Source organism: Chlorocebus sabaeus, chromosome 12 (assembly GCF_047675955.1).
Source record: "Chlorocebus sabaeus isolate Y175 chromosome 12, mChlSab1.0.hap1, whole genome shotgun sequence".
Taxonomy (NCBI): Eukaryota; Metazoa; Chordata; class Mammalia; order Primates; family Cercopithecidae; genus Chlorocebus; species Chlorocebus sabaeus.
Genome location: NC_132915.1, coordinates 50,457,275 through 50,479,149, shown reverse-complemented (window position 1 = coordinate 50,479,149; position 21,875 = coordinate 50,457,275). Strand labels below are relative to the sequence as shown.

At 36.4% G+C, this 21,875-nt stretch overlaps 2 protein-coding genes across 2 annotated transcripts; both read left to right on the top strand.

The window, feature by feature from the left end:
• Nucleotides 1–266: 266 nt before the first annotated feature.
• LOC140713054 (interferon alpha-17-like) lies at nt 267–1,250 on the top strand. Its single transcript, XM_073022176.1, has one exon. It carries the CDS (start codon nt 316–318, stop codon nt 883–885), a length of 570 nt encoding a protein of 189 aa, XP_072878277.1. The 5' UTR covers nt 267–315; the 3' UTR covers nt 886–1,250.
• An 18,506-nt stretch (nt 1,251–19,756) lies between these two features.
• IFNW1 (interferon omega 1) lies at nt 19,757–20,952 on the top strand. The gene has a single exon (XM_073022175.1). It carries the CDS (start codon nt 19,943–19,945, stop codon nt 20,603–20,605), a length of 663 nt encoding a protein of 220 aa, XP_072878276.1. The 5' UTR covers nt 19,757–19,942; the 3' UTR covers nt 20,606–20,952.
• The last annotated feature ends 923 nt before the right edge of the window (nt 20,953–21,875 follow it).

Here is a 21,875-nt window from a genome sequence, read left to right as displayed (position 1 = left end):
ACAGTATACATAAATAGATATGCCAAATGTGTGTTATTAAAAGTTCATGAAGATTTCAATTAGAAAATAATACCATAAAAAGTTTTGAGTGTAGGTGAAAAATAGGCAATGATGAAAAACATCTTTCAACACATGTAGAGAGTGAATAAAGAAAGCAAAAACAGAGATAGAAAGTAAAACTAGAGCATTTAGAAAATGGAAATTAGTATGTTCACTATTTAAGATCCATGCACAGAGCAACGTCTTCAGAAAACCTAGAGGCCAAGGTTCAAGGTTACCCACCTCAAGTAGCCTAGCAATATTTGCAACATCCCAATGGCCGTGTCCTTTTCTTTACTGATGGCCGTGGTGGTGCTCAGCTACAAATCCATCTGCTCTCTGGGCTGTGATCTGCCTCAGACCCACAGCCTGGGTCATAGGAGGGCCTTGATACTCCTAGCACAAATGGAAAGAATCTCTCCTTTCTCCTGTCTGAAGGACAGACATGACTTTGGATTCCCCCAGGAGGAGTTTGATGGCAACCAGTTCCAGAAGACTCAAGCCATCTCTGTCCTCCATGAGATGATCCAGCAGACCTTCAATCTCTTCAGCACAAAGGACTCATCTGCTGCTTGGGAACAGAACCTCCTAGAAAAATTTTCCACTGAGCTTTACCAGCAACTGAATGACCTGAAAGCCTGTGTGATAGCAGAGCCTGGGATGGAAGAGACTCTCTTGATGAATGAGGACTCCATTCTGGCTGTGAAGAAATACTTCCAAAGAATCACTCTCTATCTGACGGAGAAGAAATACAGCCCTTGTGCCTGGGAAGTTGTCAGAGCAGAAATCATGAGATCCCTCTCTTTTTCAACAAACTTGCAAAAAAGATTAAGGAGGAAGGATTGAAAACTGGTTCAACATGGAAATGATCCTCATTGACTGACATGTCATCTCACACTTTCGTGAGTTCTTCCATTTCAAAGACTCATTTCTCCTATAACCACCATGAGTTGAATCAAAATTTTCAAATGTTTTCAGGAGTGTAAAGAAGCATCGTGTTTGCCTGTGCAGGCACTAGTCCTTTACAGAAGACCGTGCTGCTGTCTCTGTTCATCTGTTTATTTAAATATTTATTATTTACATATTTTTAAGATTTAAATTATTTTTATGTAATATCATGTGTACCTTTACATTGTGGTTAATGTAACAATACATGTTCTTCTTATGTAGCCAATATGTTAATTTCCTTTTTCATTAAATTTTTACTACACAAAATGTCTTGTGTTTGTTTATTCTTTAAGATAAAACACCAACCCTGACTGTACACCTTGACTTAAAAATAGATGATTTAATTAAGTTACCTATCATAATTTTATTCAAGTTATAGAAAAATATATTTTTCTATACCAGGTTATATGTTGTCATCAGGATACAAACATGAACATAAAAACTACAGTTCCTGTTTTCTTCTATCTTTGATTTTTGTCCAGAAAGAAATCTAAAAACAATAATAATGCTGAATTAATATCAGTTATGCTAACTGCTGTAATATGAAGAAGTGAAAAAGCAATGAATTCCTCTTAGCAGAAGGTAGATTGAGACATGTCTGGAAATTAAAGCAGAGATATTCTCTGTAAACTGACTTTCAACATGTAATTGAAAATGTACATTGCCAGTCAGATAAATGAGTTTGCAGTTTTCAAGGAATACCATATCTGAAAGTTCCTAACTGGCAATGGAAAGGCCAAAAATGAAATGGAATGGCTATCCATGTGGTGAGCAAGTGAGGGGGAAAAAGAGACATAAACTGGATTCTGAGGACCTTCCACCATTAAAGTGGGGGAACTGAAGAGACACAAAGAAAACAGAGGTGGAATACCTTAACAGCAGAAGAACAAGAGGGAATAGTGATAAAAGCATATTTAGAAAATAAATGTGCTTAGAAAAAGAATCAATAGACTTACGGAAAATGTGAATTAAAACTGAGCACTACAGCAAGAAAAGAGATGGCAGTGCAGAGCTTACTGAGAGCTGGATTGATATAATTAATCAGCAGAAGCCATACTGGGGTAGGTAGAAGAGTGAATCCGAAAAGAAAAATCAAGATAACACATATAGAAAATTGTGAGAGATCTGCCTTTGCAATGGAGGGAAGTAATAAGGTTGCACTCTCCAAAAATGTGGATTATCTTTTATCTGCATAGTGTTTCCTTTTTGAAAATATATGTCACTAAATTTCATATATTTGATGCATTGGTAAATCATATTAATACATTTAATATTTTATATTTTTAAAGCATAAAATATAGAATTATTTACAATAGTAATTGATCATTATTTTGATTAATTCTCTGTTAAATGTCAGTAAAAACTGACACATTTCTTTCATAAAATAAAATCGGAAACTGGAAGAGATTCTGTTTCTCAATACTTTAGGAACGGGGAAAGGATTCCCTATTTAATAAATGGTGCTGGGAAAACTGGATTGCCATAAACAGAAAACTGAAACTGAACCCCTTCCTTACACCTAATACAAAAATTAACTCAAGATGGATTAAACCTTAAATGTAAAACCCAAAACCATGAAAACCTTAGAAGAAAACCTAGGCAATAGTGTTCAGGACATAGGCATGGGCAAAGATTTTATGATGAAATCACCAAAACCAACTGCAACATAAGCTAAAATTGACAAATGGCATCGAATTAAAGAGCTTCTGCACAGCAAAAGAAACTATGAATCATCAGAGCGAACAGGTAGCCTACAGAATGGGAGAAAATTTTTGCAATCTACCCATCTGACGAAGGTCTAATATCCAGAATGTACAAAGAACTTAAACAAATTTATAAAAAAACAAAACAAACGAACAAAAAAAAAACATCAAAAAGTTGGTAAAGGACACGAACAGACACTTCTCAAAAGAAGACTTATGTGGCCAATAAACATGAAAAAAGCTGAACATGACTGATCATCACAGAAATGCAAATCAAAACCACAATGAGATACCATCTCATGCCACTCAGAATGGCGATTACTAAAAATTCAGGAAATAACAGATGCTGGTGAAGCTGTGGAAAAGTAGGAAAGCTTTTACACTGTTGGTGGGAATGTAAATTAGTTCAACCATTGTGGAAGAAGCCTGTGTGATACAGGAGGTTGGAGTGGAAGAGGCTCCACTGAGGAATGTGGACTCCATCCTACCTGTGAGGAAATACTTCCAAAGAATCACCCTCTATCTGATGGAGAAGAAATACAGCCCTTGTGCCTGGGAGGTTGTCAGAGCAGAAATCATGAGATCCTTCTCTTTTTCAACAAGCTTACAAGAAAGATTAAGGAGGAAGGAATGAAAGCTGGTTCAACATGGAAATGATCCATATTGACTAATACACCATTCCACACTTCCATGACTTCTGCCATTTCGAAGTCTCATTTCTGCTATGACCACTACACGAGTTGAATCAAAATTTTCAAATGTTTTCAGGAGTTTAAGGAAACATCATGTTTACCTGTGCAGGCACTAGTCCTTTACAGATGACCATGCTGATAGATCTGTTTATCTATCTATTAAAATATTTATTTATTTATAAGATTTAAATTTTTCCATATATTATTATGTATACTTTTACATTGTATTTGTTATATCAAAATATCTTCTTTATATTTAGTCAATATATTATTTTGCTGTTTTATTAATTTTTAGTATTAAAATTTCTTGTATTATTTGTTTATTCTTTAATAAAGAAATACCAAGACCAAATGTGAAATCTCATGAAAGAATGGGTGGTACAATTCATTTACCCATCATCATTATATCCAAATTGTAAGTAAAAATTGACTTTTTCTAAACCAAGTTTTATATTGCCCTTAGGATATCTAGGTGAACATAACAAACACAGTTTTCGCTCTCTTGTGTCTTTTATTTTTGTAAGGAAAATAATAACTCTACTTTCTAATACCTGGTACATTAACTGCTATAGTGAGAAGAAATAAAAACAAATGAAATTCAGTAAAACTGAAGGAAGGCATATCAAAAAAAATTTTTTAAAGTAGTAGATACCCTCTACTGTAGAGAAATAGACATCTAAGTGCAAGTGTCTATTGGCAACCTGTATTTTTGTATGTAATTTAGAAGCAATACTATGAAGTGAAACCCTGGAAACAGAAGTTGTCACATAGGTTGAATAGAACGAGAAAAAGACTTAAAATTTATTCCTGCAAACTTCAACTTTAAAGGGAGAGAAGAACCAGGAAAGATTTGGAATGGCCATGCATTGGGACAAGACAGAATGTTGTTAATAGCATATTTAAACGACTGAAACTGCTTAGAAGAATCAATGCATTCATGCAAAATGTGGATTGAAAGTGTCCACTGCATCTGGAAAATAGATGGCATTGTCACTTATAGAGCTAGTTGGGTGGAATTAAGCATAGTGGAGTAAGCTGGAAGAGTGAATCAGAGAAGAGAAATCAGTGACAATACATGTAGAAAATGATCTTGAAAACTGTTTTCAGAATTGGAGGAGAGAAATAGAGTAGGACTTTGAAAAGAACGTAGATTTTTTTCTCTGAATAATTTTTACTTTAAAAAATTTATTTGTCTCTGGATAGATTTTGTGAATTTGATGGACTGCCAAACCACTTTAATATATTTAATATTTTGATTTGAAATTATGACATTTTAATTAATTATAATAATTTATCATTGTTTTTCTTCATTATTTTGATTAATACTATGTTAAATGTCATTAAACTGCTCTGTCGATTGAAACCATTCACTACAGTGGGAACACAGATCAGTGCTGACCTTATGAGAACTGGACAAGTGGAAGTAATAAGCGGAAACTGGATCCAAAATGATAAGTTGAAATTAAAAAGCAAATGCAAAACATCCTCTCATAACTTTCCATTTCAAAGAAAAAAGCAAAATTAGTAATAATGAGACGTTGAGGACAAGGGATTCTCTTATCAGAAGCTTGAAAAAGGGATATCAAGAAAGGAAACAAACATTTGCTTTATTTACTTACATAGTTCCAGAAAAATTGCATAATATGGCATAGAAACATGCCGTTTTAAAACATAATCTGACTGAAATTTTCTCATATCTTTTGACATTTCTTCTTTGATCCATGAATTACTTAAAAGTGTATTATTTAATGTTCAAATATTTGGGAGTTTTCAGATATCTTTATGCTACTAGTTTTTGTTTTTGTTTTTGTTTCTGATTTTGTTTTTGAGATGGAGTCGCACTCTGACGCCCAGGCTGGAGTGCAATGACGCAATCTCGGCTCACTGCAACCTCCGCCTCCTGAGTTCCAGCGATTCTCCTGCATCAGCCTCCCAAGTAGTTGGAATTACAGGAACCTAATTTGTGTATTGTTAGTAGAGATGGGGTTTCGCCCTGTTGGCCAAGCTGGTCTCAAACTCTTTAACCTCAAGTGATCCACATGCCTCAGCCTCCCAAAGTGCTGGTATTACAGGCATGAGCCACTGTGCCTGGACTATGCTACTGTTTTCTAGGTTTGTTTCGCTTGAAATTAAAGAGCATACTCTATCATTTTAATTCTTTTCATTAAACAGAAACTTGTTTATAACCCAGCATATGATCTATATTGGCGTCCGAAAGAAGTCTGTAGAAAAGCACATTATATATAGCAACCACTTTACTATGTATATCAAAATATAAAGTCAATTCTGCTTTCTAATGAGTAGTGTGTTCATGGTATAATTTTTCCATCTTTAACTTTAACCTATCTGTGTTTTTATATATAAAGTTGGATCTTTTTGTTTGAGTCTTATTTTCGTTTGCTTGGTTTTTGGTTTTTATTTTGCTTTTGTTTTCCCAGTATAGCAATCTCCACTTTTTTATTGGAAAGTTTAGACAATAAACATTTAATCTAATTATGTATATGTTTGGGTGTATGTTTCCCATCTTGCTTATTTTATTTTTTCCTGTGGTCCTTGTTCCCTTCTTTCTTAATTTCTTGCCTTCTCCTAAATTAGTTTACTGTTTTTAATAATTCTCTCTTATCTCCACTATCATTTTATCTGCTATTCTTCTAGTCTGTTTTGTTTAAATTTTAGTTTTTTTGTAGTATTCATCACATAATATTTTAAGTTATCATATACTACCTAGAAATTGAGCTATTGTGCTGTATTTATTACTGCTACATGTGTTTTATATCACTGAATAAATTTTTTTGTTTTTTTATTAAACAGTCTAATACTTTACATTATTTTGTGTAGCTCCAAGTTTTTATCTGATATGATTTCATCTCTGCTTGAAGAGCATTTTTAAACGATATTTGTAGTATAGATCTGGTAGTGATGAATTCTCTTAACTTCTGTTTCCCTGAAAGAGTCTTAATTTTACTTTCATTTTTGAAGTATATATTAGCTGGATATAACATCCCAGATTAACAAGTTTGGTGTCATTTTTTCCTTTCAACTTTTAAACATGCCATTTAATTGGCATCTACCTTGCATGGTATTTAATGAGATGTTTGAAAGCATTCTTATCTTTCCTTATATGTAATGTGTTTTTTATCGGTAACTGCTTTTAAGATTTTTCTTTATCACTTGTTCTCAGCAATTTTATAATGATGTGTTTTGTTGTGGTTTTAAATATATATTCGTGTTTATGCTGCCTGAAATTTATTGAGCTTCTTGAATTCATAAATTTTTTTTGTTTTGTTTTAATCCAATTCAGAAAGTCACCTGACATTATTTCTTCAAATATTTTCATTAACTCCCCTCTTCCTTCTTCTGGCACTCCAAGTATCAGAGGTTCATTTCATTCCATGCTTCCTTTTTGACAGATTCTACTGTTTGTCTTTAAAGTAACTGAGCTTTACCTCTACACTTAATTATCTCATTTAAAGTATTACATTTTTCATCTCAAAAAGTTGATATTGATTTTTATTTATATCTTCTGTTTGTTTTCTTCACTAAACCTCCAGGAAGAAAGTCAGGTAAGTTATGAAACACAAGATTTTTGTTTGTTTGTTTGTTTGCTTGCTTGCATTAGGGTCACATTCCAGAGCTGTCTGTCATCCAATTTCTGTAAAATTATGCTGCATATATTTTTTTGTCAGTTCTGTCATTGTTAAGGTAGTAGGACAAGCTCTAACCTTCTCAATAGTTAATAAAACTTGTACTGTACAAATTCTCTTTCAAAAAAATCTTATCTTATGTCTTTCCTGTATTCCATCAAGATCATATTTTCATCTATTGTTTGACAGGAGACTTTGCATTGATTTTTAGTAATCACGATCGCCATAGAGTCATTTTATTGAAATATCACTTTTACCATTTTAATATCAGATAAGTTCTTTCTCGTAAATCTAATTACCACTATAATATAACATTTTTTAGGAATCATGTGTTTTAATAATCTAGTTACCTAAGTTTTCTTTTTGTCACATTGTTTTTACTGTTTTTAAAAATGTGCCTCAGCTGAGTGCAGTGGTTCACACCTATAATCTCAGCACTTTGAGAGGCCAACGCAGGCTGATTGCTTGAGCCAGGAGTTTGAGACCAGCCTGGGCAACATGGAAAAATCCCATGTCTCCAAAAATAAACAAACAAAACAAAACAAAACAAAACAAAAATTAGCTGGGCATGGTGGCACATGTCTTTAGTACCAGATACCAGGGAGGCTGAGGTAGGAGAATGGCTTGAGTCCAGGAGGTAGAGGCTGCAGTGAGCCATGAGTATGTCACTGCACTCTATCCAGCTTGGGCAACAGAGTGAGACACTGTCTAAAAGAAAAAAAAACAAAAACAATCTTTATTATTCTCATTATTCTTATCTATCACTTCCTTTCTTTCTGACTAAGTTAAGACTTGGTCTATAAGTAGAACAATGATTTCATAAAAATTGTTAACTTTTAGGGATTCACAAATAATCATTTTATAATGAACATAACAATCTGGGACAGTTCCTTTATAAGATGGAAAAGTGAAACTGGATCAGAATACTTCTCTTCCCCAGTATTGAAATTAAAGAGCAATATAGGGTGAAAATCAGTTTAAAAATACAGCAACATCCATGAATGAAAGATGGCCAATGAGCAAGAGTGTATAATTTGGGGATTAAAATGTATCAAAATTTCAAACTATAAAATTTAATTACTTATGCAATATAGAATTCTGCATTCAATCTAGATTTGGCCAGGACACATCTGTGATCCTAGGTAATTCAATTAGCCCCTCTGAGCCTCAGTTTTCACAAATGTAAAATAAGATGGAAATAGTCCTGGAGTTTCTGTATCAGAAAAACTAAAACATTTTAAAGCACTTAGCAGAGTATCTTCCAGAGTGCTTAAGGGATGGTGACTATTTTCTTATTGATTCATACAGGTCTATGTAAGAATAGTGAACTCTCCTATTCCACTGTCTGTAAGTGGCTGCAAAATGCTGACAGTCTAAAAAAAGAGAAATGGGAGTTCTGAAGAAGACTCAAAGTTAGATACCATTTGACACTGAAGATATATAATTAATATTTAATCAAAAATTGATGGTTTGTAAATATCTGGTACAGGGATTAGTCTCCTAAACTGAAGTTAAAAGTGTATATGTTATATATTATTATATTATGTATAACATATATTTTAATATAATAATAAATATTTTAACAATATAGAGTACATAATATATAGTACACAATATGTATAATATATAGTAGGTAATACATAATATATACAGATATGTGTATATATGTATGTATATAAATGCCTTTGCACATTTGTGTGCATATACACACGCACACACTTCATTTGCTAATTCTGTTGCATGCCACACTTTTCTTTCCTCCCTGCTTAGCGGATCCCATTCTTTCATTCCCATATCGTAATAGTTTCCTCCCTCTCCAGTGTAGAAATCTCCAGTGTGCCCTCCACATTCACTCCTCATTAACCTGCACTGCCCACTCATATAGCTTTCTCTTCCATCGTGGTTTCTGGCTGTCAGTTTCTCCCTAAAGTGTACACAATTACCAATCGAAAGCAATAGTTGAGTGCAAATTTTTGGTTTTTCAGAAACTCACGTATGAGAGGCCTTTTTCTCTCCTGGTAAGTATTTTTGGAATTAAGGGAATATTCCTGTTACAATGACATAATAGCAGTTGTAGCAAAAAGGAAATAGAGGGCAGGATGCATTTTACCCTGGAGGTTATCAAAAGATTTACAGAGGAAGGGAGCCACCTACTGATTGTGACCGACAGAAACAGCAGCCAAGTCTGGCAGGCAGCCTTCTCTTCTATGCACAATCCTGTTCCCTGGCAGGAGATTTTTCTCCAGAGCTAAAAGGGGCTCTTTCCTGAAAAGAATTGACCTCAATTCTGAAAGTTCATTTCCTTAGCTTTGTGTCTTACGGAGGGGAAATAGTTCCAGCTTCAAGCAGGACAGGTCCTCCTTTTTGGGCAACGGGCAGCTATGTGGAGAAAGAAAGGGTCAGGATGTGTCCCTTGCCTCCAGCCTGCTCAGGCTTCCAGGACCTCCTGACATGTATTGAGCTACACTAGGAATCTGTACAGCCTGCCCATCTGGGTACAGAACTGCAAGGAAAATAAAGAAAAAACTCTTGTTTGATATTACATGAATTCTTTTTAAAAAGATACCTTGCTAATTTACAAATTCACTCCTATGAGATCATGTCACTTGATTTTGTAGTTAGGAGAAAATTCTCATTGTTGCTTTGAAATTTGACAGACTTGTATCCCTTCCAGTAGTACTAAGATACGGCAAGATGTAAGTAAAGGAATTTCAGAGACTATAATAATTGCCAAATGAAAGCATGTGGTCCATTGGGTAGGAAGCATTAGTTTGTGCAATGTTGTAATTGAAGAAGTTAATCAGGAAGTTTATGTGAATTGCTCAGCTAGCAGGAAGGGACTTCGGTGGAGGAGGAATCTTTCAAATGTTTGCTCACATTACAAACCCAATGTTTAGATTTCTTCTTGCTAGATGGGAGGAGGGATGAGTTGGGAAACTCAAAGTTAGAATATTTGACAATATTTTTATCCTTGCCTTTCTTTCTTTGTCCACTGTTTATGGGCGTTCAGTTCAGGAGCAGGCAAAAAAAAAAATATTTCTGGACTCATCTGGGTCAGTCTCTCTCTCTCTCTCTCTTTCTCTGTCTCTCTCTCTCTCTCTCTCTCTCTCTCTCTCTCTCTCATTGCTTAACACCTTTCAAATATTATGACCCCTTCAATTCTTTGGTTTTTTTCTTTATGCTGCTTATTTTTCTAATGTAATTTTACTTTGTTGTTGTTTGTCATTTTATGTTCGGTGGGCAAACATTCCATGATTTTGCTCTGCATTCTCACCTTACCCTGAAAAACTCTGTAATTATATCCCAGTTATATACAATGTTAAAATAAAAAAATTATGCAAGTTACATTTCGCAGAGTTTAATTGAGCAAAAACTGATTTGCCAATGGAGCGGCTCTCAGAGCAGAACATGTTCAGAGAAATTTGAGGCTGCCCCATAATAGGATTATATTTATCAACAGAAAAAGGAAAGTGATATATAGAAAAAAAAGAAGTGAGGTACATAAAGAGTTAGATTGGTTATAGCTTGGCATTAGCCTTATTTGAACATGTTTTGAATAAGCAGCCACCTATGATTGACCAAAGCACAAGTGTGATGATTGGCTGGGACTCAGCTATTCATTACAGAAGTATACTCCAAATTAGGCTTTCAGATTATTTAGGTACTAAGTTACATTACAATTCATTACGTAAGAACTACGTGAGTACAGAAGCTTTCTCACGCTAAATTTAGTTTAACAAACTTTTCTTTGTGGTTAGCCTCTCAATTTTGAGAAATTGACCATAACTTTTGGTGTTGTTGCCACTCTCTGTTATCATTTTAAATGGACGTCTTTGGTCTCAGTATGAAATTCACAATTTTCAACAACACATTAGTTGAAAAATTCTTTATGTTCTTGCTGATCTAGTTAAAGTAAGATCATTAAATGTTCAATGGATGACTGCATACAAAACATTTAAGACTTGAGAGGATACAGTGCACCACGGGGAATATTATGATGACTATCAAGAGGATAATTTCAAAAACCCAAAGGGTACTCCTTAACAAAAGTCCTTGTGAAATAAACTGAACCAAAATCAAACAAGTCAAAGTGCAGGCAACATAGGCAGTTAAGCAGTATTTGAGTCTAATTTTTTCCCAAATGAAAAATTAGCTTCCAATTTACATAATCAGTACCCAACTACCACCAAGAGCAAGACCCCAGGAGTCCCACTAGGGAAACTAGCTTGTCTTTGTCTATTTGAAGGTTAGTCCTAATTCTGGTTGTTGACTATTTTGGCCTCTGATCATATGAGCTATTATGGGACGTTCAGGGAAAGTTAATCAAAAGGCAGGAGTGAGCCAAGCCAAATAGAATGATCCAAACCAGTGAGGAGGCAGAATGGAATAAGCAGATTCTCCACAGACCCAGACCTCAGTGACTGGAAAAAGGAAAACCTAGTTGTGCTTGAGCAAGGATCAGTTAAATTTATTTACCCATAAATCTTCATAGCTACTGAACAAAGCCCAGTGGAAATTTACTTTTTTGTGTGGTTTATTTATAGCATGCTGTAAGGGTGTATAACCACATTTGCTGAAAAAGGACTTTATTGGATTTAATCTGGTGACATTATACAAGCAATTACTTTTACCAACGTGGTAATTCCTAAGCCTCAAAAGTGTATTACCTGAAAGCAAAATATCCTTTTTTTCAGGCAACACTTGAATAGGTTTTCTATATTTGGCAATGATCAGATTATTAATTGGAAAGGTTAGAATGCTGTTTCTATTGAGTGTAAAAAATCAAGTAACAGTGATGTTCAGAGCTTCAAGATTAGCTTTTCACTCTTCCGTTGAAGTGTCAGCATGACTCTCATTGAGAACACAGACATTGGCATTAGTAGATTTGTTTTCTTAATTTTTTTGGTAGTAGCCCACAAACCCAACAATTGCTCTGGTTTTGTGTTAGAACATAAGCTTAAGCTAAAGCTTGCACTGATTATGGTCCCATGTACGTTCCTGTACAAAAAAAAGAGAAATGATTAGGACAGCATGAAGTTAGGTATGCAGTTCCAAGAATCTGAAGGAGTTTTTTTGAGTCGTGAGATGTGGACCAAAGGTTTGAGGCCTTGAAGCTTTACTGCAGTGTAGGTAATAAGAAGAACTTGGTATGGTCCCTTAAAATGGAGTTCAAAGTCAGTATTCCTCTGATGTCTTTTCTAAAAGACACAAACTCTAGGTTCTAGGTCATGAAGAATTTGATTGTCCTTAGTTGGTGGATCATGAAAAACTTCTGAGAGACAGAGAGAGAGCCAAGATGGCCAACTAGATACAGCCAGGAAGAACTTCTCTCACCAAGAAAGACCAGATCATCAAGTAGACTGGCACATTTTAAACAGATCTTTGGAAAGAAGGCATGAAGAGTGGATGGAGGGATGACGCAGACCCCAGACTGAAAGGTGAGGAAGTTGGGAACCCTGCATTTGGTTGCCAAGCTCCAGGACTTATTCCTGACTTGAAGCAGCTTCTGGGGAAGGGGTGAGTAAAATAGGCATAGAGTAAGCCACTCTTGTCATGGACCTCTGGAACCCTAGCTTCAGGAGACCTCATAACCCCCACAGACATTTGAGCTGGCAGGGATAGCTACCTGGAGAGTTGAAAAAGACAGAACTCCAGCCTGCATGGAGCTGAGGGTTTGTGTAGGAAGAGCTGCAGTGGAGCACAGCTCATTCCCCAAGGCTCACATGCTCCTCTAGGTGGCTTTAGCCTTTTTTGGCTGCTGGACTTGGACGGAACAAGTCTATCTTTCCCACGGGATGGACCAGTCCAATGTGAGCACCCCAAGATCTACCAGCCTATCCCAGTGACTCTGCCTGTCTACACCCACTTTTAGCATGGCCTCTACTGCCAAGCTGAGGCACTTGCCAGTGGGCACTGCCTTAGTTCTTTCACCAACAGACCCTACCTAATAGTTAGAGATCTGCAAATGGGCCCCTGCTGGCAAGCACCCACCCACAGCCCTCCCCCACCAGGACTCACTCACTGTAGACTTTCCCTGCTGCTTTCCCAGCATGTCGTACATGGGGGCCCCTGCTGCTCACCACCTCCCCACTGAAGTATTTTTGGCAGCACCCCTCACTGGAGTGCTGTTGCCAGCATACAAGGAACACCTTGGCCTCAAGGTTAAGCATAGCATAGCAGATGCTTAACCTTGAGGGACCAGAGAAAAAAAGCCATAGTCCTGATCCCAGCACCCCCACACCCCAGCATTAAAACATGAAGTTCAGGAGTGCTGAGCTGAAACTTGTACCCCTGAAATCATTCAGAAATGAAACCAATCAACTAAACTCAACTTATACCATAGTCAAACTCTCAAGGGCATCAAAGAATGTAAAATTTTAAAACCCCACCCAAAGGACAGCAACTTCAAAGACTAAAGGAATATCAACCTATACCGATGAAAAAGAATCAGCACAAGAACTCTGGCAATTCTAGAAACCAGAGTGTCTTCTTACCTCCAAATGACCACACTAGCTTCTCAGCAGTGGTTCTTAATTGATGGCTAGAACAACAGACATAGAATTCAGAATCTGTATGGAAATGAAGACCATTGATATTCAAGAGAAAGTTGAAATCCAATCCAAGGAATGTAAAGAATCCAATAAAACAATACAAGAGTTGAAAGATGAAATAGCCATTTTGAAAAAGAAATGGCTGATCTTCTAGAGCTGAAAAACAAGAATTATATAACACAGTCAGAAGTATTAACAGCAGAATAAACCAAGTTGAGGAAGGAATCTCAGAGCTTGAAGACTCAGAGCTTCCCCAACCTTTCTAAAGAAGTTGACATACAAATTCAGGAAATTCAGAGAACCCCAGCAAGAAACTATATAAAATGAACATACCAAAGTCACATAGTCATCAGATTCTTTGACATTAACATGAAAGAAAAAATATTAAAGAAAGCTAGAGAGAAGGGGCAGGTCACCTATAAAGGGAACCCCATCAGGCTAACAACACACCTTTCAGCAGAAACCTCACAAGCCAGAAGAGATTGGGGGCCTACATTCAGCATCCTTAAAGAAAAGAAATTCCAACCAAGAATTTTATATCCAGCCAAACTAAGCTTCCTAAGCAAAGGAGAAATAAAATCCTTTTCAGATAAACAAATGCTAAAGAAACTTGTTACCACCAGACCTTCCTTATAAGAGGTCCTTAAGAAAGTGTTTAACATGGAAATGAAAGACTATTACCAGCCATCACAAAAGCACACTTAAGTACATAGGCCACTGACACTATAAACCAACTGTCGCCCAGCTCTACATAACAGCAGGCTAACAACACAATGACAGGATCAAATCCTCACATGTCAATATTAACCTTGAATGTAAATGGGTTAAATGCCCCCATTTAAAAGACTGAGTAGCAAGATGGATAAAGAAGCAATATCCAAATGTATGCTGTCATCAAGAAATCCATCTTACATGAAATGATATCCATAGACTCAGAGTAGAGATGGAGAAAGATCTATCAAACAAATAGAAAAATAAAGAGCGTAGGGGTTACTATTCTTATTTCAGATGAAACAGACATTAAACCAGTACAATCAACAAGAACAAAAAGTGGCATTACATAAAGAGCTCTATTCAACAAGAAGACTTACTACCCTAAATATATATGCACCCAAAACTAGAGTGCCCAGAGTCATAAGTTTTTAGAGACCTACCAAGAGACTTAGATAACCACACAATAATAGCAAAAGACTTCCAAACCCCACTGACAGTGTTAGACAGATCAACACGGCAGAAAATTAACAAATACATTCGAGACCTAAATGCAACACTTGATTAAATGTACCTAACAGATATCTACAGAACACTCCACCCAACAACAGCAGAATACACATTCTCGTCTGCACATGGTGCATACTCTAAGGTTGACCACATGCTTGTCCATAAAGCAATTCTAACAAATTAAAAAAAAATAATGCCAAGCGCACTCCTGGACCATGGTGCAATAATAATTGAAATTAATACCAAGAAGTTCTCTCAAAACCATGTAACTACATGGAAATGAGACAGCCTATTCCTAGATGACTTTCAGGTAAACAAAGAAATTAAGGCAAAAATGAAGAAATTTTTGGAAACTAATGAAAACAAAGATACAACCTTCCAGAACCTCTGGGGCACAGTTAAATCAGTATTAGGAGGAAAATTAATAGCATTAAATGGCTACATCAAAAAGTCAGAAAGATCCCAAATTAGCAAGTTAACATCACACCAAGAATAACTAGGAAAACAAGAGTAAAACAACTCCAAAGCTTGGAGAAGAAAAGAAATAACCAAAATCAGAGTTCAACTGAAAGAAATTGAGATACCAAAATCCATACAAAAAAGAAACAAAAACAAAGGTTTGATTTTTGAAAGAATAAATAAAGTTGATATACTACTAGCTAAACTAATAAAGAGAAAAAGAGAGAAGATCCAAATAAACACAGATATGACAAAAATGATGTTACACCAACCTCACAGAAATACAAAAAATCTCCAGAGACTGTTTTGAACACTTCTATGAACACAAACTGGAAAACCTAGAATAAACGGATACATTCCTGGAAACATTTAACCTCCAAAGATTGAATCGGGAAGAAATTGAATACTCGAACATACCAATAATAAGTTCTGAAATTGAATCAATAAAAAAAAAAAAAAACTTACCAACAGTAAAAAGCCCTGGATCAGATGGATTCACAGCCAAATTCTACTAGACAAAAAAAGAACTGATACCAATGCTATTGAAACTATTCCAAAAAATGCCTTGATCATTTTATCCATTAATGGTGATTATTGTATTATTTTATTTTACTTTGTTTTAGAGATAGGGTCTCACTCTGACACCCAGCCTGGAGTGCAGTGATCATAGCTCACTGTAATCTCCAGATTCCGGGCTCAAGCGATCCTCCCGCTTCAACCTCCTGAGTAGCTGGGACTACAGGTGCATGCCACAATGCACAGCTAAGTATTTTTGTAGATACAGTGTCTTGCTATGTTGCTCAGGCTGGTCTTGAACTCCTGCGTTGGCCTCCCAAAGTACTGAGACTACAGGGAAGAGCCACCATGTCCAGCCAATGGTGATTTTGATGACAAGTTTCTTTCAATCCTGTCATTGTATTTTAGGATTTTTTTAATATGATGAGGTTAGAAAAATAAAGACAACTATACTAAGTACTGTGGTGGAGTTTGGGGTTAAAATAAGATTATCCTTGGTAAGTATCCCTTCACTGCTTCTATATAGAAAGTACATATAGTCTGCCATCTGGCTTATACAATAGGTCTTTTTGGCACTGGACACTCAACCATTGTCTGGTAAGATTAGGAGGAGAAGAAATTCCTACTTGGAATCTATCAGTAGACAAAACAAAGTCTGGCCTGGAGGTAAGCTGTCCCTTTCAGAAATAAAAACAGTAGGCTGACCTGAAGGAAATGGCCTGGGGAATCAATGACATCCTCAGGGAGAAACTCAGAGCCCATATGGCTGAGCTATTGTTAGACTAGAAATTGTTAGGTCCTTTCTGTTTATTCTTAAAATGACAAAAGAAAACCTCAAGAGTCAAATATAAAAAGGCTTCTAAGTGTCTGCAGTTGATGAGTCAATAAAGGTTTTACTGTAATTCAGTGAATTAATTACTCATTAAATCTTAGCCCTTTTTTACAATTGGCAGAAAAATATACTCAATTTTGATTATTTAAAAGGTCTACTTTTACTTAGGGCTTAAAATTAGTTCAATTTACTCACAACACACACCCGTTGCTCTGTCTACAAAGTAATAGATGGCAACACATTGGTATGTGATGTGGAACTCTGAATCCCTTGTCATCTCACCCGTCCTGCTCACCTGACTTCATGCCCTGACCTCTCCTTGGTTTATAAATTATCTGCTCATATCCACCCTCCACTTCTGTTGATGGGGTCTTCCAGAGAAGCCACTATACTGACTACCCCTAAAGGTTTCACCTTAAATCATTGGCGTTTTCAGAATAGCTCATCTCTCCAGATATATATTTATCTCCAGAAAGTTGCATAAATGAGTAGAATCTAAATATGGTTATTGAAAAGATTGAGTTAATATTTTCAAATATCTTAGAACAGAGACTGGTCTTAGTCAATACGCAACAAATTCCAATGTTATCATTTTTAGTATCATCGTCATCATTATTATCCAGATAAAGAGCAGAATCTTTGGGATTATCCAGTTCTCTTTATTTTTTACCCTGGGTTCCTCAAAGCACTCTTTTCATTGCCTAGGTGGATTTATTAACTTGGTAGCGTGCTCAGGCAAGGCTAACATCTATTATCCTGCCAGAGGAGGCTGCTTGTTCTAGTAATTGGGGACTGGTTGACAATCTCTTGTGAGCTGGTTGGCGTGACGCCTCCCTTTCCTCCTCAGAACTGATCCTATGTATATTAAATGAAACAAAAGAGCAAGTGTCTGGTCTTGCAAAGCTAAGAGCAATTCATTGACCCAGGACTTGGTCTTCTCTGAGCCTCTAGCAGAAACAGTCGTTTCCCTGCCTTTGTGTACCTCAACATTGGGCTCATTCTTCCCCTCTGCCAGAATCCCTAGTCATTGATGTTGCTGCATTTTATTTTGCTACCTTATACTTGGCCATTTTATGAGCAGAAAGCCACTTCCCTTCTTTCACTTTCATGATATTCAGACTTATGTTTTCTGTTTTCTTTCTTGCCCCAAAACAACTATCAAGTTTTGCTTTCTAAGAAAGTTGAAATGAAAAAGAAAAAAATTTGAAGTCATGTAAATTACAGATAAAAATAGCATGGCTCCTTTGCCTTTCTTTTACTTTCTTTAATTTGTGTTATTTTGTCATGAACTAGAATGTAATGCAGAAGCAGCAAGACAAACCTTGCCCAGTAAACCACTATGTAAAAATAAGATACAAAATTTTAAAATAAAAAAATTACAAATAAGTAAAGTAAGGAAGACTCTTTCTCCCTGACAGCAAAGTCTGGGTCTAACTTCCCTGCACTGTCAGAGTGAGTCAGAGATAGAGGAGGAAAGAACCCTTAGATAGAATTGCAATGACTGGATGAGCAGCTGAAGACCATTAGTTTCTGTAATATAAGCTTCTAATGAAAGACAACACCATCATTGATCCCCTGTGCCCACCTGAGAAACACTGAGGATAAGAAATGTTCAATAGCTTACGTAAAAGAATTGAACAATAAAAACCATATCAGGATTCCAAGCTGGGATACTGACATAGCCAGAAGAACACTATTGACCTCAGTTAGCAAATGGTGGAAAATTATTTGACTAATGATGGTAAAATGATTATAATTGGGTAATCCTTTCACCTTTCTTAGACAAAAGAAACCTTTGCTATCAGTATCTGAAGGCTGTCAAAACTTTTGACACCTGGACACATGGGTCAGGAGAAAAGGAGATCGTCCCTGAGAGCTAGGGTCCTTCAGACAAAAACTCTAGGGACACTGGCAAGGGTCTTGGAGGGTTAATTGTTTTGCTCACAAAGTAACCACTCCTCTCTCACCAAAAGAGTTCTGAAGTTATCAGGATGTTGTGAGACTGCTCCCTGGGAGTGAGTCTGGAAGAGTTTGGGTTGAGAGTACTTGTTACTCTAGAGGAAAAGGTATTACTAGATGTGATAAATACCTTGTGAGTGAGGAGATGCTGGGAAAGTAAAATATCTGAGAATTAGAATCTCCACATCCATATGCACCTGTAAAGAATCAGGATTCCAGCTGTGATATTGACACAGACAGGGGAGCACTATTGACCTCAGTAAGCAAATGATGGAAAGAAAAGGCAGTGTATATTAATCCTCACCTGTGGTCCCAGTGAAGCGTAACCACATGGACCTGCATGAATGTTTTCTAGAAGGAAGAAAAACATTAGAGAAGCTCATTCGCTAATCATCATCATCCTCTGTTGTGAATAAAACAGCAAACAAACCCGCGTTTTTGGCTCACATCTGTAATTCCAACTACTTGGGAGGCTGAGGCAGGAGGCCTCAGTTTCAGGCCAGAAGTTTGCAATCAGCCTGAACAACATAGTGGGACCTCATCTCTAACAACAACAACAACAAAAAATCAGCCAGACATGATGGTGCACACTTGTAGTCCGAGCTACTCAGGAGGCTGAGGCACGGAGATTGCTTGAGCCTAGGAGTTAAAGGCTGCAATGACCTCTGATCATGCCACTACACTCCAACCTGGGTGACAGATTAAGACCTCATCTCTAATATCTCTAAAAAACAAACAAACAAACAACAGCAAAATCCCGTTCTTGGTTCTAAAGAGCTTATTTGCTGCAGATAATCTTGTATATCCTAAAGCAAATATAGAAACCCATAGGGCCTGACTTCCTATGTAAAGTAAGGAGGGTAAAAATGGAAGTTAAGGGTTAAAATTTTGTTTCTAGAACAGAGAAAAGGATTTTTTTCATATATATATATGAACATACATTATATATACAAATATATATTATATACACATATATTATATATACAAATATATATTATATACACATATATATACAAATATATATTATATACACATATATTATATATACATGTATTCTGTATATGTGTATATATAAATATATAATATATAAAGTTAGTGTAGTGTGAGTGTATCTGATTATTTACATACATATAGTATATACACTTATGACTTTAGTACCAAAACATTTTTCATTTGATTAAGCATTCATTTGTACTGACACAGCTGAAGTTTACTCGAGTTTGGCTGAAGTCTAATGCAAAATTGATAGATTGTTGTCATCCTCTTAAAGTCATAGGGAGAATACACAAATGAAAACAAAAAAAGAAAGTGAAAGTACAGAGAAATGTTCAGAAAATGAAAACCATTTGTTTCCTATTAAAAGCCATGCATACAAGGAATGTCTTCAGAAAACCTAGGGTCCAAGGTTAAGCCATATCCAGCTCAGCAAAGCCAGCAGCACCCTCATTTCCCAATGGCCCTCCTCTTCCCTCTACTGGCAGCCCTAGTGATGACCAGCTATAGTCCTGTTGGATCTCTGGACTGTGATCTGCCTCAGAACCATGGCCTACTTAGCAGGAACACCTTGGTGCTTCTGCACCAAATGAGGAGAATCTCCCCTTTCTTGTGTCTCAAGGACAGAAGAGACTTCAGGTTCCCCCAGGAGATGGTAGAAGGGAGCCAGTTGCAGAAGGCCCAGGCCATGTCTGTCCTCCATGAGATGCTACAGCAGATCTTCAGCCTCTTCCACACAGAGCGCTCCTCTGCTGCCTGGAACACGACCCTCCTAGACCATCTCCACACTGGACTTCATCGGCAACTAGAACACCTGGAGACCTGCTTGGTGCAGGTACTGCGACAAGGAGAATCTGCTGGGGCGATTAGGAGCCCTGCACTGACCTTGAGGAGGTACTTCCAGGGAATCCGTGTCTACCTGAAAGAGAAGAAATACAGCGACTGTGCCTGGGAAGTTGTCAGAATGGAAATCATGAAATCCTTGTTCTTATCAACAAACATGCAAGAAAGACTGAGAAGTAAAGATGGAGACCTGGGGTCATCTTGAAATGATTCTCATTGATTAATTTGCCATATAGCACTTGCACATGTGACTCTGGTCATTTCAAAAGACTCTTATTTCTGCTTTAATCACAGAATTGATTGAATTAATTCTGCAAGTACTTTGTCAATTTATTAAGCTAGTATATGTTAAAAAGACAGGTTCTGGGGCATCAGTCCCTAAGATGTTATTTATTTTTACTTATTTATTTATTCTTACATTTTATCATATTTATAATATTTATTCTTATATAACAAATGTTTGCCTTTACATTGTATTAAGATTACAAAACATATTCAGCTTTCCATTTGGTTAAATATTGTATTTTGTTATTTATTAAATTATTTTCAAACAAAACTTCTTGAAGTTATTTATTCTAAAACCAAAATTCAAGCACTAGTTTTCTGAACCAAATCAAGGAATGGATGGTAATATATACTTACCTATTCATTCGTTCCATTTACATAATATGTATAAAGTGAGTATCAAAGTGGCATATTTTGGAATTGATGTCAAGCAAAGCAGGTGTACTCACTGCATGACTCTATCAAAAGATCTCGTGCAACCAATAAATATATACACTTACTATGTACCCACGAAAATTTAAAAAGTTATTTTAAAAAAGAAATACAGGTGAATAAAGACAGTTTCTTTCTGTGTTGAATAGTTTTCATTCTTACAGGAAAAGAAACAGTAAAGCTGTACCAATTTCACCATATGAAACACTACAAAGATAAGGAAAAGAAAATGATGTTCTCATACTAGAAGCTTTAGGTGCAAATGATGATGAGAAAGAACAATATTAGATGTCCTTTCTAAGGTGCCTGGGAGACATGAAATTGCAGAAATCTTATTGACAGTTAGGAATATGGGTCTAGAGTGAACAACGAATGCCATGGGCAAAGTTATTAATTTAAGATTCTTTATTGCATGTCTGGTAACAAGGACATAGGAATGAATGTAGTCACTTATAAACAGAGGGGACAATGAGACGAGGACATAACCTTGTCCTGCAGACCCTCAGCATTCAAAGGTAGTGCAGAGAAGGAGAATATGTAAAGGAGGCTGAGGTAAAGTAGCCAGTGCAGTTAGAAAGAGAAATTGGAAAGAATGAGGTAGAGTCTAACGAGGGGAAGACAGTGGTGCTTTCAGGGAAGGTGAGGGCTGAACTGTCTTAGTGAACCTGGAAACAGACTCCATTGATGACCTTAGGAGGATCTGGGTTAGTAGAATGAAAGGGATAGAAACACAACTGGAGTAAGTTGAAGAGGAAATA

Excerpts from the sequence above, each read along its gene's own strand:
- LOC140713054 (XM_073022176.1), top strand. The coding sequence starts at position 316 with ATGGCCGTGTCCTTTTCTTTACTGATGGCCGTGGTGGTGCTCAGCTAC.
- IFNW1 (XM_073022175.1), top strand. The coding sequence starts at position 19,943 with ATGTCTTCAGAAAACCTAGGGTCCAAGGTTAAGCCATATCCAGCTCAG.